This window comes from Garra rufa, chromosome 17 (assembly GCF_049309525.1).
Source record: "Garra rufa chromosome 17, GarRuf1.0, whole genome shotgun sequence".
NCBI lineage: Eukaryota > Metazoa > Chordata > Actinopteri > Cypriniformes > Cyprinidae > Garra > Garra rufa.
Genome location: NC_133377.1, coordinates 30238037 through 30255147, shown reverse-complemented (window position 1 = coordinate 30255147; position 17111 = coordinate 30238037). Strand labels below are relative to the sequence as shown.

The following is a 17111-nucleotide window of genomic DNA, read 5'->3' as shown; positions in this document are numbered from 1 at the left end:
CTCCGACGCGAGAGACTGCTTCCTGTTTACCAGCGGGTTTTGTGTCTGGAAACATCTCTCTCATTTACATACAGCACAGAAAAGGCGCTGCATTCAAAGAACAAACAAAGGCAAAAATGGACAATGAACATCCGAATATTACAACTGGTGGAAGTAGAAAGTTTGTTCAAATCCAATTTGTTGATCATAGGGTAAAAAAAAGTAGAAGAGAAAAACACACGAATAACCAAATAGAGAACAGCATTAATCAAGAAATGCTTCAGGTTTTATTTTACAATTAAGGGACAAAAACATTTTTTTTCCTTTTTTTTAATTAAGGGAATTGATGAGACTTTTCACAATGGCATGATAAAACATTGAAATGTACTGTATTTCATGTTTTGCATTGCTTGGTTCCCTCTCATACTCCATGCATCGACAGCGATGCAACTCCTTCAGTCAATTCATATTTACCACATCAGAGAACTTAGTTCAACTTAAGGATGAATCGTGGTTCTACAGCACATATACTGCATATACATCTCTGTACATATTATTTCCTTTTCGTTTACTATATATAAAATGACAATATAAAAGAATGCACACCATACAAACAATGTTGAGCTGCGGCAATTGGCAAGATATGATGATGGAAATTTACACATCTTCGCTGATCATTTAAATATATGTGCTGTATATAAGATTTCAATTAAGTCTTTACAGGTCGAAACCGAAGCGAAACCATAGAAAGAGAAATAGTGGTACCAAAGCATACGTTTCAAATTGCTACTGTATAAAATGATACTTAACAACAAAAAAACAAACAATGATTATTAAAAACAAAAATGCCTTTGAAAAACCAAAGTGTATAATCATAGGCAGCCCGTCAAAATCTTCAATATCCTTCGAGGTTTAGAAGACTCAACAAAATCTACAATGCATTGTTTTCACTTCAAAGGGGTTGCAGTTTTGATTTATGTCAAGCCAATATCTGAAAATCGGAGCTCAAATTAACAAAATAGCTCTGTCTCGTTTTATACATATTCTCATAACATTCAACACTACGGAGTGCTTTAATGAAGTCAGTCTTTTTTGACGTGTAGCAAGAGTTCAGTACAACGCAACTCGTTCTATTCAGAAGTTCTTTTGCCACTTTGTTTTAGACCATGCCCATGGATACCATGTTTGTTTCATTCCCAATTCAACAGAGTACAAATTGTAAATTCTGTTTGAATGAAGTCACTCGGAAAGAAAATAAAGGAAAAACATGCACATAACCGACACATATCAGATAAATACAGTACAAAGCAAGAGATAGAAATCAAGAGACTGAAAAACAAGGGGGGAGAAAAAAAATTCGAAACAGATCATGGTCCAATCAGGCAGTTTCACGACAAGAAGTTGGACTGATTTTGAAGGCTCAGTTCAGGCGCAGTGCAGTACAGTGATGTAGTGCAATGATTCTCAATCCAGTCACTTCACTGCCACCAGCCTGCTTTCCTTAGGCTTTTTCTAACTTTTCCAGCTCAGTAACAAAGATCAGGTGGTCCTCCGGTGACTTTCCGTGCGTTTTGCTGAGGTGCAGTTTCACTGCGTGCTTGCTGACAAAAGTCCTATTGCACAGTTTGCACTGAAATATGGAATTAGAGTCCTCTTCAGTCAAGCCAAGGGCACTGAAAGTCTTATCTGTGATCATTTTAGTGACTGCTTGCTGGTCTCTTATGAGGTCTATTGATAACTTGGAGAGGTCCTTCAAGCTAAAGCCCAAGTGGGACTCTAAGTGGTTAATGTATGTGGAGGGAGTTCTGAACTGGGAGGCACAATCACTACACAGAAACAGTGGCTGGCCTGAGTCTATGTTCTTCAGAAACTTGGTTCCACCTGTCCGCCTGAGTTGGTACTTGACGTTGGCCAACCAGTGGGAGATGGTGGTCATGGAGAGACCTGTAAACTTACAAATATGTACACGCTCCTGAGGACCTAGGTCTGTAATGATGTACTTCCCGTCAGGGGTTTCCCGAAGGCTAGATGCAAACTGAGCCTGAAGGATCAGCAGATGCTGAGGGTTCCAGTTTGATTGCCTGCCTTTCCTCTTCTGAACAGGCGAAAGATCCTCCAGGCCATCCTCGAAAGCACAGCCATCTGCATCCGACTTTTCGGATATGGAGGAAGGGGTTGACGACTTTGGCGTCAGGCGACCTGTGAGGTTCTTCACCATGTCGGAGATGTCCATCAGGGCATTCTCCCGAAGAGGAGACGAGACAGATTCAGCCAGCGTGGACAAGATGGGTCGGGTGCTGTTTGTGATGTTGCTGTTGTTGATAACAGTGGATGAACAATTGTTTGTGGGTCCATGGCCACTTTTGGACTTTGTCAAGTCCATGGGCTGATCGTCGTCATTGTCAAAGTATCTGTTGATGGGCTCAACTTGCTTGACCTGAGCTGGATTGTACATGGGCTTTTCCATCATGTTGTTGCTGATCTTGTACAGCATTGCTAGTGGGTCTAGGAGTGGACTGACTGTTTTGGAGGCCTTGCCCAGATGAGTGTTCATGATAGACTGCAATGCACTGAGGGGGTTGACTAAAGGCTGTTCCGGTGAGTGGTCGGTGATGATTCCTAAATTGCCGCAACCATTGCTGACTTGCGTTTTGAGGACATCCGTTCCGTTCTTTACTGGATTATCTGCATGGCTTTCCTTGTAGTCTCCTTCCCGAACCGGAACGTGCTCTAGGTCTTTATCTATTGTGCCATTTTTTGTTGGCTTGCTAAGATCATCCGGCCTTGGCAGGTCCTTTCGTTCTTTGAGGACAGGAGATGGCAATTCAGCAGTGAGATGTTTGGAGCCACGTTCAGTAGATTTTTCATCCCTGTCTTTCTTTGAAGGGATTTTTCCTGTTACTTTCTCCACCAGCTCTTCCATGGCTAGGACATTGCTTTTATGATTTGGAGGTGGAGATGGGCTGCTTGGAGAGTGGATCAGAGTGCTGGAGTCAGAGGTCAAAGATTTCAAGCTGCTGGCGTTGAAAGTTGGTTGCATCTGGACACTCTGAACAGCAGGTATAGATGGTTTCATAGACCCTTGGAGCTGGTAGGCGGCGTGAATGCTGGGATATCCACCCCAGGTGGGCGTACCAGTCTGAGCCTTGCTGATTGCACTGGAGACAGTGTTTTCTAATGACTTGAGAATATCTAGTCCGCCTTTAGGAGACTCTTCAAGATCCTCTTCTCTTAAATACTTGTAATGGCTGGGTTTCTCAGACTTTTCCACCTTCTCAACAGGATCCTCTTTCTCTTGCTTGATTTTCTTCTCCTCAGGTTCCTCCAGTTTCTCCTCTTCTGACTCCCTTCTTTCATCCATAATAGATGGGTGTACTGGTGATTCGGGCTGGGACTTGATAGTGGGAGCCGGCAGACGTGTTGTCGTGGGTGGAAGAGGGATGGATTGGATTTTCTCTTCCACCACAGGGTCAAACACTAACTGCTTACCCTTTTTAGAGGCGGAGTTTGTGACTTTGAGAAAATGTCCAGTCACCATCATATGGGCTGTCAACTGCTGCAAAGTGTCATGAGAACTCCCGCACTCCATACACTTCAGAATTTGAGCTTTTCGGGCCTCGAACTGCCAGGTGTAACTTGCACCGTTTTGGTAGCCATATCGGTTATTCGCTGTGACGTATGGGTTGGAAATCTTCTGATCTTTGGTGGGTGCAGTCTCTGCCAGTGGAATGCCAGGGGTGCTAGAGAGTGACTCAGGTGAGCATGGAGACATGAGTTCCTGGAACGCTCGCTTTTTGGTGGAGGGCACCAGCTTTGAGGCGAGAGCTGGCATTGGTTCTTTGAGAGGCACTTTCTGGTAGTGTTTAGTTTTGATCATGTGGACACTCAAGTCCTGCAGGGATTCGAACGAGTGGCCACAATACATGCATTTCAGGACTTTCTGAGCATCTTCTTTGCCCTCCATCTCCATTAAGGAACGTTTCCGTGGCTTGGACCACTTCTTACCCCTGTCCTCCTCCTTGTCCTTGTTGTCATCACGGTAATGGCCTGTTTCGTTCATGTGCACCGTGAGACCTACAAGCGTGTCATAGGCTGCACTACAGTCCTTGCATCTGAACTTGCTGGCGCCCGTAAACACAGGCCCATACAGCTTATTGTTTTGCCGGTACAGCTGCACTGTGCTGAAGAGACTTGGTTCAGGCATGAGGTGGTAGGGCGTATGCTGTAAGGTTTTAGCAAGAGCTGCTTGGTGCCAGTCATATGCAACACCACCACTGTTAGCACCATTGATGGGTCCATTGTTGGCATTGTTTAATGGGGTGGCTTTTGTAGAATTGCTGCTTGGCGTCACATTTGTCTTCGTGCTAGCACTAGCGTTGCTGCTGCTGCTAGCTCCGCTGCTTGCATGGCTGTTTGCAACACCGTTGTTCCCCTTGTGGCTGCTTGGAGTACTGTTAGTGCTACTAGCACTAACCTGCTTGCTTTTCATAATGTCCTTTGTGATACTTGACCAGGAAGCATCTGAAATCAGGTTTGCATAGACTGCTTTCATCTGCGCCAGGCTGTCCTGCAAAGACAGTCCAGCGTCTGTGTCCATGTCTTCAACCTCCTCTTTATCCTGGCCTTCCTTGGAGGAGGTGCTTTTGAAGTCAGCCAGGTGATCGCTGGTGTCGCTGAGGGGCGAGGCGTAGCCGGCGTCTGGGTTGGTGCCATTGCTGAGTGGGGAGTTCTGGTAGCTCAGCTGTTCACGGCCATCGTCTTCTTCATTGCACAGGTACTCTGCGTCCTGACCGTCTAAGGAGAGTCCGTCGTCCTGCAGGTGCTCCTCATCGATCTTAGCTGCCTTAAGCTCGTCCTCCGGCACATAGGCTGAGAAAACAAAACAGAGGGGAAAAAACAGATGATGAGACAAAAGAGCCCCTCAAATGTGCAACTTAACATAGACTGTTGAATAAGTGAAATCACTTTAGGGTGTGGAAAACATATCACTGCACGTGTACGTGTGTGTGCATGCCTACATAATGATCCTAAAGAGATTTTTTGTCAATAGTCCTGGCAGAGGACGCAGGTTTGCAATTATAAAGTGGCAAACATCCATATCTTGACTATGATAGATAGCACCCTTCACTGCTGAGACTAACAAAGCTATCCTGTGTAACAGCTCAGCAAGGGTAAAGAGGGCAGAGGAGAGTCCTCCTTTGAAAATCAGTCCTCTAAAGCAAAAAAAAGGTATTAGATTGTAAAAACAGGTAAATTTCATAAAGGACATGCTAAAGAGAAAAAACAATGTAAAAAACTTCATTTAAATCTATTTACATCTAATATTACACAATGTACCCCCCACTCCTTTTGTTTACAAAAAACGAACTCCATATGAACACCACCATATTGACTACTCTCTCTCGCTTTTTCTCTCGTCCTCCTTTTCCCTGTAGTTAGAGGGCACCGACTGTGTGTGACATTGATCCAGTTCTCCCATGCACTAGCCAAGCTAGACTCCTCTGAGTGTGAGATTGCGTCTGAGTTATTGCCAGGGATGCAGCACGGGGTGCAGCTTGCCTCAATGCTGTTGGCAGAGGCGATGGAAGTTCTCGCAGCGAGTCATGCTAAAATGCAAGTGGAAATGGCATGTCATGTTGTCATGGTCCATGCTGTACTATCTCTCGGGGAGTCAAGAGTGTGTGCAGCCACAGGGGAAAAAAGAGAGAGTGAGAGAAAAGACAGGAGGATGCATAACCATCTTTAGTGCACCTTCCTTCCAGTGATAGGCCGGTTAATTAGCCAGTATTTCATTATTGACCGATAACTACGCCTGCTTGTGGGATTTAGCGGGATTTGTTTTCACGTCAGTCTCAAAATCTACTTCCAAATTGTCATTAACCATTTTGTTGTGTGTGTCCATTGTTGTTTTGGAGCCAAATGGCTTTCATTATGTGGACAAAAACTGTAAAATATAATCTTTTGAAAAAGTCATACAGAATGAAATTATATTTTTAAATTGCTTTATATGTACTATATCGCCACCGCTCTCTAAACATTGGCATCGATGTCTTCCTCCCTTGTCGATATTTTGACCAAAAGAGTCCCAGTGGATTGATAAGAACCAGTTAATGCATTGATTTTTAGTGAAAACAGCATCTGCCCACGAGTGTTTTTCAGAAATACACATTCATGCTTATTTGTGCAAATACGGCTGTTTTTTTGCTCTGCGTATTACTGCTAAGTGCACATTTATTTCTCAAGGTAAAAAAAAGAGGATACTGAAAAATGTTGCCTACGCCACACAGCAGAAAATGCTTATTTTCCTCAGCTAAATGTGTGGTAATAAGATGTACTGTCAGATGTATTACATGGGGGAAAAGGAACAGAACAATAATGTTCACAAATGTAAGGTTTCATGTTTCAGCCACAAAAAGCTCCTTCACTCTATTGTGTGCCGACAGAGCTATGACAGAAAAAACAGAGTGATAGCCCACTGTCGGCACCCACAGCTGCGAGACAAAAAGAGCGAGAGAGAGGGAGAGAGAGAACGCTACTCGTTTAATTCGCTTAATGAAAAGAGAATAAAGGTCCATGAGACCAAGTGCTTAATGAGGAGCGGTAGGATTAAATTCCTGTTTCATCAGCTGGTTTCGATCTGCAGTGGGAGATAAACAAAATGAGCTCTCCGTCATCGAAACACATCAAAGTACCTCTTTCGAGCGTGCCTGTGTGTGTGTGTGTGTGTGTGTGTGTGTGCACGAGCGAGCGCGTGTGTGCATCTTCACAGCATGTCCAGCTATAAAAAAGCCTCCTGTTCGCTTTGTGAGAGCGGTATTGTTACTATCAGCCATTTTGAACACAACACGAGAAGAAAAGCCACAACAACAGCCTGCCCAACTTTGAAGGCAATAGGAAGAGACAGAGCAGGAAAAGAGGGGAGCAGAAGAGGAGATGGAGGGAGTAAAGAGAAGAAAAAGAGACAGGCAGCGCTTGAAGAGTTGTTCCTTTATCTCAGCGAGCCACCAGGAGATGTCTGTCCGAGATGCCAAGATCCGTCTCAGTGGTTGAAGCAGATGTGCTGTCAGCTTCAAACGGCGTGCAGCTGAGCACACGTAATCAGAACGGACTCCGTACCTGATGTTTGTAAGGTGCCATTTACAGCTGCGTGGAGGAAGCTGTAGGGGCGTGAACAGCTGGGAACGCGGCGTATGTGGCGTTCCCGCTCTTAAAGGACGGCTTGTGATCCGGAGGAATCGCTGATTCCGCCTCGAGCTCTCTCTCCGACGGATTTCAATCCGTCAATTCCTCGGAGAAATCAAGTAGGCGGCGTAAAGCGAAAAGGATTTGGTGAAATAAACATTACGAAGTGTCAAATAAATCACTTATCCAAATATCGCTTTAAAAGAAATGTTCACGCCGCAACACGGTTCAGTGGATTGAAGCCCTGATAATTCCCTCAAGTCACTGCAGCATTTAAGACAGCTTATCACGTTAAAACAAAGAGAGAAGTTTTTCATCTTTGCTGTAATTACAGAGAGAGTGATCGAGGGGCCGAGAGAGAGAGAAAAGTGAGACGGGGGGCGCTGAAGAAAGCTGGAACGAGAAGGCTTTTTTCGCAAAGAGATGGGCAGAACCTGACACTAAATCGAGCGCATCTCCTCAGCCCCTGACACCGCGTGGCATCTGACAGGCATGCGCGTTGGCATGTCACTGTCCTCGCATCAAGCCGTCAAACACGACTTGGCAATTTTTTGCCATCTGCGTCAAAAAAAGAAACCCGCCAGACGACGGCAACGACAGCTCACACTTAATAACCCAATCAGAAGTTTGACTGCTGACATCTCTTATCGGGGGCCTGCTTTTAAACATCACGCCGAACAATAAGAGAGGGATTAAGAGGAGAGGAGGGGGGGAGGGGCTTGTTGTGTTTGTCAGTCAAAAATAAGCCCGCATTGTACTGGCGGCAGAAAACGGCACAGATAACTTGTTAAGAATACACACAATTAAGCGAATCAATAGTTGCTATAAAAAGACGATGCTTTTGATGCGCCGGGGAACGAGAGAGAGTTTGATTTACTGACTGAAGCAGCCACTTTCCAAGGATAGCATACAAAACAAGGCCTGAAACTCTTTTTCAACTAAATTAATCACATTCAGGAGGCCAAAACTGCAATTCCAATTCATTTGTTTCTAGTACACACCTAATTTACAAATAGAAATTATATACACATGTCTGTCATATTACATACAAATTTACACATATATGCATTTATAAATTAAGTCATCTTTTAAATTAAATGGAACTTCATGTCCTAGTCACATTAAACTTTACTTGCACTACCAGAATTTTGACGTTAACAGTGTAATCAATATTCTATTTTTAAGGCCATGTATATATCTCATCAAGTTAGTGTTTAAGCATTTTACATTTATTCCAAAATATCTCAAGGCAGTAACAATTTAAACAATACATTTTATTTAAACAATGATATGTTTTATTTATAAACTGAGCAGAGATGCATCTTTAATTTCAACAATTCAAAAAAAACCCCACACTGATTATGTTTTTAGGCCATTTGAAGTTTGATTTTGATGTGACAAAGTGGTTGTATCTAAGTGTGTGAGTTCTTTTTTAAATTAGTCTTCACATTAACACCATTATATTGTTCATTCAGACTGATCTGCAAAAGCAAAACGTGCACAAACACAAGAGGCGGGATTTATTGAATGAACCAATCACAGCCGATTATAACCAGTCATATCCAATCATATTGCAATGGAGGCACTGCCTCCTCTCATGTGACTTTCCCCTATTCATTCTCAATTACCCCCTACCAACCCCAACACACACTTAAGGGGGTCTGTTAAAACTTCATGGGCTCAGGGGAGGTGAGAGAAATGCAGACTCCTGTTGTAACTTTATCTGCTGGCGTCGATGTTGGACAGTTTTACTTTAGAAATACGAGTGATTTATATGCTTTTTATGCCATATTTTGTAATATGTGACTCTGGACCACAAAACCAGTCATAAGTAGCACAGGTATATTTGTAGCAATCGATTTTTCTGAATATATTTTGTAAATTCTGTAAAAACTGTAAATATATCAAAACTTAATTTTTGATTAACAATATGCATGGCTAAAAACTTAATTTCGTCAGCTTTAAAGGTGATTTTCTCAATATTAAATTTTTTGCACCAAATTTCACATTTTTCAAATAGTCATATCTCAGCCAAATATTGTCCTATACTAACAAACCATAAATCAATTGAAAGTTTATTTATTCAACTTGATATATAAATCTCAATTTCAAAAATTGACCCATATGACTGGTTTTGTGGTCCAGGGTCACATATTTGCTTTTTTAATTTTGGTACTGTGAATTTTTTAGACACTGCCTGTCTGTACATGTATTACATTTAACATACATATTTTCTAAATAAACATACACACACTTGCAAGTAAAAAAAAAAAAAAAAAAAAAAACTATAGAGACACCTGCTACCTGCTTTGTTGTATTCTTCCCATTATGGCAGCCACTTACATCCATTTCAGTTAATCATTTAAAACTATTTGACAAGAATTATCCCATCTAATTAATATTCATGAGCCAGATAATATTCAGAATGTGCACCCTCCCACCCCACACAATTCTAAAATCATTCTAACGTCCCTGTGCTTGCGTGTGTTCTCTCAAACGCAACACCCCAGTATGGACAGACAGAACAAAGGTGTGTATGTTCTTGAGTGCCCACCAACATCTAAAACGATCAGCCAGAGCACCGGGGCCTTGTGCTCGTGTGCATGTATGAGGTGTGCGAGATGTGAGGTGTGTGCGCGTATGTGTGTTGTGCAGGAGAGCGTGGCCATCTGTGTCCAGAGTGGAGCTGTCACTGTGGCTGCTGAGATCTCACTGAGTTTAGACAGGTGACACAGCAACGGGACATGAGCGGGACATACACACACACGCACACGAGCAGAGCTCACCGTCTCAGCCAACAAAGATCAGCCGCAGAGTGAACCTCCTTGCTATAGACACCCATGACACCGCACACACAAACACAGCCAGTGCCAGCTCTTCGAAACACCGCCCACATACGAGCACTCGAGCGGTGAGATCCGCATGCAGTTGCCCAACAGCCGAGAATTAGCAAGCCGTGACTCTAGACGACATCGAGATCTAGAATACACGAGGCGCAGGCTGGATTCGAACCCAAATTTCTCATATGCTCGCCAGAGCACAATGCTAACCACTAAGCCACATAAACTTACAAGGCTTATGATGCCTGCTTTGGACGAATAAGCTGGCTGGTGCGCTTGAAACGTGCCAGGCCTAAGTGTTCAAACTCGAAGAGGGGAACGAGAACGCTCGCGGACAGAGCGCAGATGCCGAAGGCCTCTCCTTCCTGGACTGTCACTTTCGCGGCCCACCGATGCCTCTCTCCCTTTCTCCCCCGCCTCCTTCCTCTTATTTATTTATTTTATCGAGGAGGAGAGGGGGCAATCACTACAGTCATTTGCACTACTAATGTCCAATTCTGCCTTCCCTCAGTCGGCTGATTTAGCCGGTCAGAGTGGTTTTGGAGTGTGCAGAGGAAAGCCGCGCCGTTTACCCGACATTTTAATGGGAAAACTGGCAAGTCTTATTTGGCTGGCCGATGTGGTTTGTCACTGGGTCTCCATTACATGCCACTCAACTTTGATGCCTTTGGACAGGGCTGATCAAACCATGTCTTTTGACCTACGCAGCACGCTGAAGGCAGACAGGGAGAGAGATGGAGAGAGAAAGAGAAGAGGAGGAGGGGGAGAGGGGGCAGGACACTGAAGGCTGTAAATAAAATGACATTATTATTTCCTCTGTCCTATCATGTAGAAAAGCCAATTATGGTAATGCTCTGCATGTCAGTGAGAATGCAGCAATCTCTCTTTCTCTCTCCCTCTCCCCTTTTTCCAGGGCAGTTAAAACAAGGCTTCGGTAGCATGATGCTGTCTGCCCCGGTCCACTTATGGCCTGCTGCAATCTGGCAGGGCTGTCTGCGAAACTGGCTACGGCAAGTGCGCAGTTTTCTAGAAATGAATGCAGAATGTATGTGTTACTACATATCAGAAGAAGAAAATCTAAATTTACCAAAGTAAACAGAGATAGACAATATGTTGTGTAGGTGTACTGATTTGTGGCGGTTTCTCAGACAAGTTACAAGAGTCCAAAGTGAACATTATTTTTTATTCAAAGTGTATATTTATCAAAACAGTGTTTAGTTTTTTCTCTTGCATATTAGTTATGTAACTTGCATTCTCGTGTATGTTTCTAATATATTCATTTGACTGCATAATGCGGAAATTATTGCATATTAGCGACCAACGTTGCAGGTTATTACATAACTTGCATCCTCATAGGTCTCTAATAGATTCATTGACTGCATAATGCAGAAATTATTGCATATTAGTGACAAACTACACAGGTTGTTACGTAACTTACATTTTAATATGTGATTTTGGACCACAAAACCAGTCTTAAGTAGCACAGGTATATTTGTAGCAATAGTGGGTCAAAAATATAGATTTTTTTCTTTTAATGCCAAAAATCATTAGGGTATTAGGTAAAGATCACGTTCCATGAAGTCATTTTATACATTTTCTACCATAAATATATCAAAACGTAATATTTGATTAGTAATATGCATTGCTAAGAACCTTAAGGCAATATTCTCAATATTTTTTGCACCGTCAGATTCCAGATTTTCAAATAGTTGTATTTCCATTAATGGAAAGCTTAATTTACTCAGCTTTCATATGATGTATAAATCACAATCTCAAAAAAAAAATTTACCCTTATGACTAGTTTTGTAATCCAGAGTCACATATGTTTCTAATTTATTTATTTATTATATATTCCATATGATTCGCAAAACACTGAGTAAAAAAAATAAACTTTTAAACTTTAGTAAGGTAAAGGTCAGGACTGATGTTTTCTTTGATTCAACTGGAACCTAAGAAATCTAACCACTCATTTTACTTCATCAGCGAGGGTCAGATTATCTTTCTCACGATTTAAGCCGTGTATTATGTTGCATTTCCATGCAATTAACTTTCTTTTAATTCATCTCCGATGCCAGTTCTTACTCCCATTTGTCACTTGGCAAGTGTTCATTTTGGACCCTGCCTGTAAACCTTTCTTGCACTTACTTCCTTTATTCGGTTTATTCTGAACTGTGAATAATGATCGTTGTTTCTATTCTGCGGACGCACGTTGATTGATGGCTGCTGTTCAAAGTAATAAGGGCACTGTGGAGATGGACAGATTTCTGAGGGGGGTTTGGCTTGTAGATCTGACCCCCACTCTGTCTCTCTCTCTCTCTAGCCCAATGTGAACCTACAAGGGGAGAAAAGCCTTCACATTTTTCACCATCTTCCACACAATCGTCCTCTTTGAGGACTTCCTTTGTGCTCTGTCTCCAGGCTTTTTTCGTCCCTTTTCTCTGCGAGACACATCTAACTTTATTACAGACTAAACAAAAGAAGGCTTTGAAGTGCAGACGGGCGTTTTACACGGACCCTGCCCACCTCTCCGTATCCGCTGACAGTGATTTGTGCTCCTGCGGACACTCTGGAGTAGGCTCTCTGAATTAATATCTGCTTTGCCTCTTTAAGCATCTCTTGTAAAAGGCTGGCCCAGCCCCCTCCCACCATCCTCCGTGTGGAATAGGCCACCATATGGTGGAATAGCTTCAGGCCCCTGAAGAACTGGTGTGGCATTCCATTCTGCTCTCCAAATTCATCTTTTCGCTTTAGATACTTGCGGACGAGTATAGATGGAGGTATAGAACTAGGGCAACAGACCGAGCCATTAAAAATACGGAGAATTACATCAAACAGAAACAGGAATAAATGGCGTGATAATTGTGCACGGATGACTAATATATAATGATTCCAAAGTTATTACTTCAGATTGCATTTAATTCCCTAGTGATTACACTTTATTTAATTTTTACTCCATTTTAGAATATTTGGTGTGAAATATAAAATAATAAAAAAACAATGTGTGACCCTCGACCACAAAACCAGTTTTAAGTAGCATGTGTCTAATTACATAGTATGTGTCAAAATTTAAAAAAAAATCTTTTACACCAAAAATCATTAGGAAATCAAGTAAAGATCATGTTCCATGAAGATATTTCGTAAATGTATCAAAATATAATTTTTGATTAGTAATATGCATTGCTAAGAACTTCATTTTGACAACTTTAAAGGCGATTTTCTCAATATTCTGATTTTCCGACATCCTCAGATTCCAGATTTTCAAATAGTCGTATCTTGGCCAATGAGAAAGCTCATTTATTTAGCTTTCAGATGATGTATAAAACTTTACCCTTATAACTGGTTTTGTGGTCCAGGGTCACATATATTTTAAAATTTTTGTTGTGTATTTGTACTTGTTTGTAAAAAAAAAAAAAAAAAAAAAAAAAAAAAAAAAAAAAGTCAAAACTACATTAAAATGACAACTGCCTTGGCAACCAGTTGAAATAAAACTTTTTAAAATTTTCTTTCAGTTAACATTTATTTTATTTAAAACAATGAAAATATTTTTAAATGGTTTCAGTTTCAGTTAAGTATAATAACCCTTTATTAATGGTGTTCGCAAGTCCATGAGCCATTAAAAATGCTAAAATATCAAATTTGACTAATGGTTTCTGTATCTCTTTCAAAAATATATAAAAAAAATCAGATTGTTAAGTAGATGAACAAACTAAAATACCACTGTGTAAATGCTTTCACCTCACCTTGCACTGACACACTACAATATCACTCACTCACTCAGTCAGATGCTAACACACACAGACGCGCACACACACGCTCCAATGTCAAGTCCATACTTATGCAAAGTGCGGCCTACTTTGTCATTTAATTTTTAAAAACCCTAAGGTCGTATAACACACTTTCCCTGTCATTTGCAAGTACATTAACTCGGTGGCCATGCGACAGCCAAATTATGCTAATGGGCTGCTAAAATGGGTCATATAGACAGTGCGTTTTACATTAGCTTCAAACAATAGGGAGGGAAGAGCAAAGCAGAGGTGACAGCAGCACCGGGGGAGTGAGACGGGGTCTGTCTCCTTTAGCCGCCGTTACGTCCTCATTCAGAGCAGCCTGTGAATGGAGGTCTCACGGCCGCACGAACCACAACAAGGCGCTCACGTCCCGTCATCCCCCAAGACTGCTGAACACTGATATCAAAATGCTTGCTGAATAATGAAAGGGCTCAATTAACGGATTATTAACAGCAATTTACTTTACTTAGGTAATCCACCCTGCAAGAGTACGGTGAGGTCAGACATATTTTAAGGAGAGGAAGCGCAGGCGAGCAGCTAACGTTTGCTTGGCTACTTAAATACAGCTGGAAGAGAAACCAAAAAAGAAATTTGCAGTTTACATTTATTTAACACTTGACTCTAAATCAAGATTAAACGAAATTACAACAGCCTAGAAAAGTGGATAGCATAAACTAGCAGACTTTACTGTAACACCCTCACTAGGCCAGAGATATAGCTAGAGATATTTAATTTTACATCTTAAAAAAGCAAACTAAGCACATTATATGGTAACTATTAATGAAACAAAATACACTTTTAAAACGTATCTCCTTCAGATGTTTGAAAAGTACAACATATTAAAACTGAACATTAAAAAAATAAAACTCTGATTAAAACAAATCCAGCTTTGGCAAGTAAAGGGTGATTCTTCAGTTAGGAAATAATTCTATGTATTAATCGTACACAAAAATATACAACATAAATTTTTTTTTTTTTTTTTTGTTTAAGTAAAAACTTCTGCTTGGCTACTTAAATACAGCTGGAAGAGAAACCAAAAAAATTAATTTGCAGTTTACATTTATTTAATACTTGACTCTAAGTCAAGATTAAACAAAATTACACAGGCCTAGAAAAGTGGATAACACAAACTAGCACGCTTTCTTGTAACACCCTCACTAGGCCAGAGATAAAGCTTAATCTTAAAAAAAGATGTTTGCAAAGTACAAAATATGGAAACTAAATATTAAAAAACACCCCTGATTAAAAAAATAAAAAATAAAATCAGCTTTGTCAATTAAAGGGTGATACTTCAGTTAGGATAGAACAATTGCCTACATAATTCTTTATTCTAAACAATAACATCTGAAAATTGTTTTTTTTTTGTCTCCATGTATTAATCGTACATAAAAATACATAAAATATTTTTTTGATCAAAAAAATCTTAACCTATTTGGTAATGATGCCTAAAAAGCTAGTCATAGATCATAATGCAAAACAAAGAATCATATTTACAAAAAATAAAGAGATTTTTTACTGTTTTACTGTAGTAGACATGCTCCCCAAGTGAACTTAAAAATATTAAGTTCTTTATAAAAGTGCACAGTAATATTTTCCTGACTGTAACACTAATACTATAAGCTAAAACACTCAAAATTAAAAAATAATAGAATATTTAAATAAAAGCCTAAATAATTAAATTCTAGGAAATTATTTATTCTCAAAAATAAGGAAAAAGCTATAATACGCACAAAAAAAAAAGCTTTGAAAGCTACTGTAACATATCCTTTATTAGAACTAGAATAATTGTTTTTTCTTTACATTCATCCTAGGGGACAGAAAAGTTCCCCTAAGTGAAGAATCACCCCAAGACGTTTCCAGTCTGAGTGAAGCAGCTGTGCTGCATGTTGTTATTGCGCGAGCTCCACACAGTGAATTACGGAGAGCCGAGTAAACAAGGAGAGGCTAAACGAGTGCATGTTAGCTAATTAAACAGCACTCATGATTGCTGAGTAATTGAAGGTGCCTCAATCTTCACCTGAATACTTCCACAAATAATTACCTTCTTGTAATTAGCGCTGTTGATAGAGTGTTTGCGTGCGACACGCATCTGATACACACGTGTGTTTCGGTCGCAATTCAAAGTAGATATCAAATCAAATATTTGAATGGTTCGGAAAATTAATGAAATTGAGGTAAATTAATGTTTGTAAACAGACATTTCGTTTTATTGTTAGTACATCCCATCCGCACACATAATTAAAATGTGTTTTCGATAAGCAGGACTCGCGATTCGCTTGAACCGAGGTGAAGAGCTACGCTAGCAGTCAGCTGAGAGAGGAATGAACACAGTCAGACGAGAGAAGAACGAATACAACAGGCCTGATTTCCAGGGGTTCGGCTTGATCCTGGTATCTGAGGGGGGAGAAGAAGAAAATAAGCCTGCATGTGCGCTGCAATCAATAATGACTTCAATAAGTGATTTTCCAACCATCCATGCAGCTGTCTCTAATAATCTCTTCAGCTGTAAAATAAACACAAATATTTCATATGGTTTGTTTATCCTCAATCTCCTGCTGCTTGTTCCTGCATTGCAGAGCTTTTTCAGTTTCTATATACTACTTGCTTTCTCTCTTTTTTTCTCTCTATCCAGGTTCGGTCGTAGCGGGCCGTTGTGCCGTCAGGCGCAGTCAATAAATCACCTTTCGCCGTTGTCAGAGGAACAGCCCAGCCGTGAGACAATGGCCATTATATCCTAAGCACTGCAGTCTCGTCCCCATCTGGCCCTTTATGGGGGAAACAGTTCTCGCGTTCGGTCACACAGGTTCCCTAATCCTGAGCTAAACCCGGAGGTTTGGAGTCCAAACACGCCGCCCGTATCCAGCGTCTCCCCTACGCCGTGCCCTCGCAGAGAAACAGATAACACGCCATCCACCCTGGTGCTCAGAGACACAACAATGTCAGAACAGACAGAGAACCCCCATGCGGAGGGAGCTATGAAGGAAACTGAGAGCGGGAGAGAGAGAGAGCGAGAAAACGAGGATGAAGGAAGGAATTGTGTGCTGTTTTTTTGTCTCTTTAAATCCCTCAGCACAGTCTCTCCACTAGGCCATCACCTGAGCCGAGTACCTGACAGAAAACTCGCCAGCCCAAACACACATACACACACACACACACACACACAGCAGCTGCTCCCATTGCCTAGCAACTACCAGTTGATAGATGATCCTAAATATGGATAATTACCATAAATCAGGCTGCTCTGAAAGAGAAAAGATGAAAAACAGTAGAGCCTGCAGTACGAACGCAGTGCGACCCTCATCAACACGCTCCTGTCTTCCAC

The 17111-nt window shown here is 41.2% G+C and overlaps 1 protein-coding gene across 1 annotated transcript in view; it reads right to left on the bottom strand.

The window, feature by feature from the left end:
* Nucleotides 1–243: 243 nt before the first annotated feature.
* tshz1 (teashirt zinc finger homeobox 1) overlaps nt 244–17111 on the bottom strand; it is a 37831-nt gene continuing 20963 nt past the window's right edge. Inside the window, exon 2 of the mRNA XM_073821619.1 lies at nt 244–4848. Within this exon, the coding sequence (XP_073677720.1) occupies nt 1481–4848 (3368 nt within the window). The 3' untranslated portion in view covers nt 244–1480. The remainder of the gene's footprint in view (nt 4849–17111) is intronic.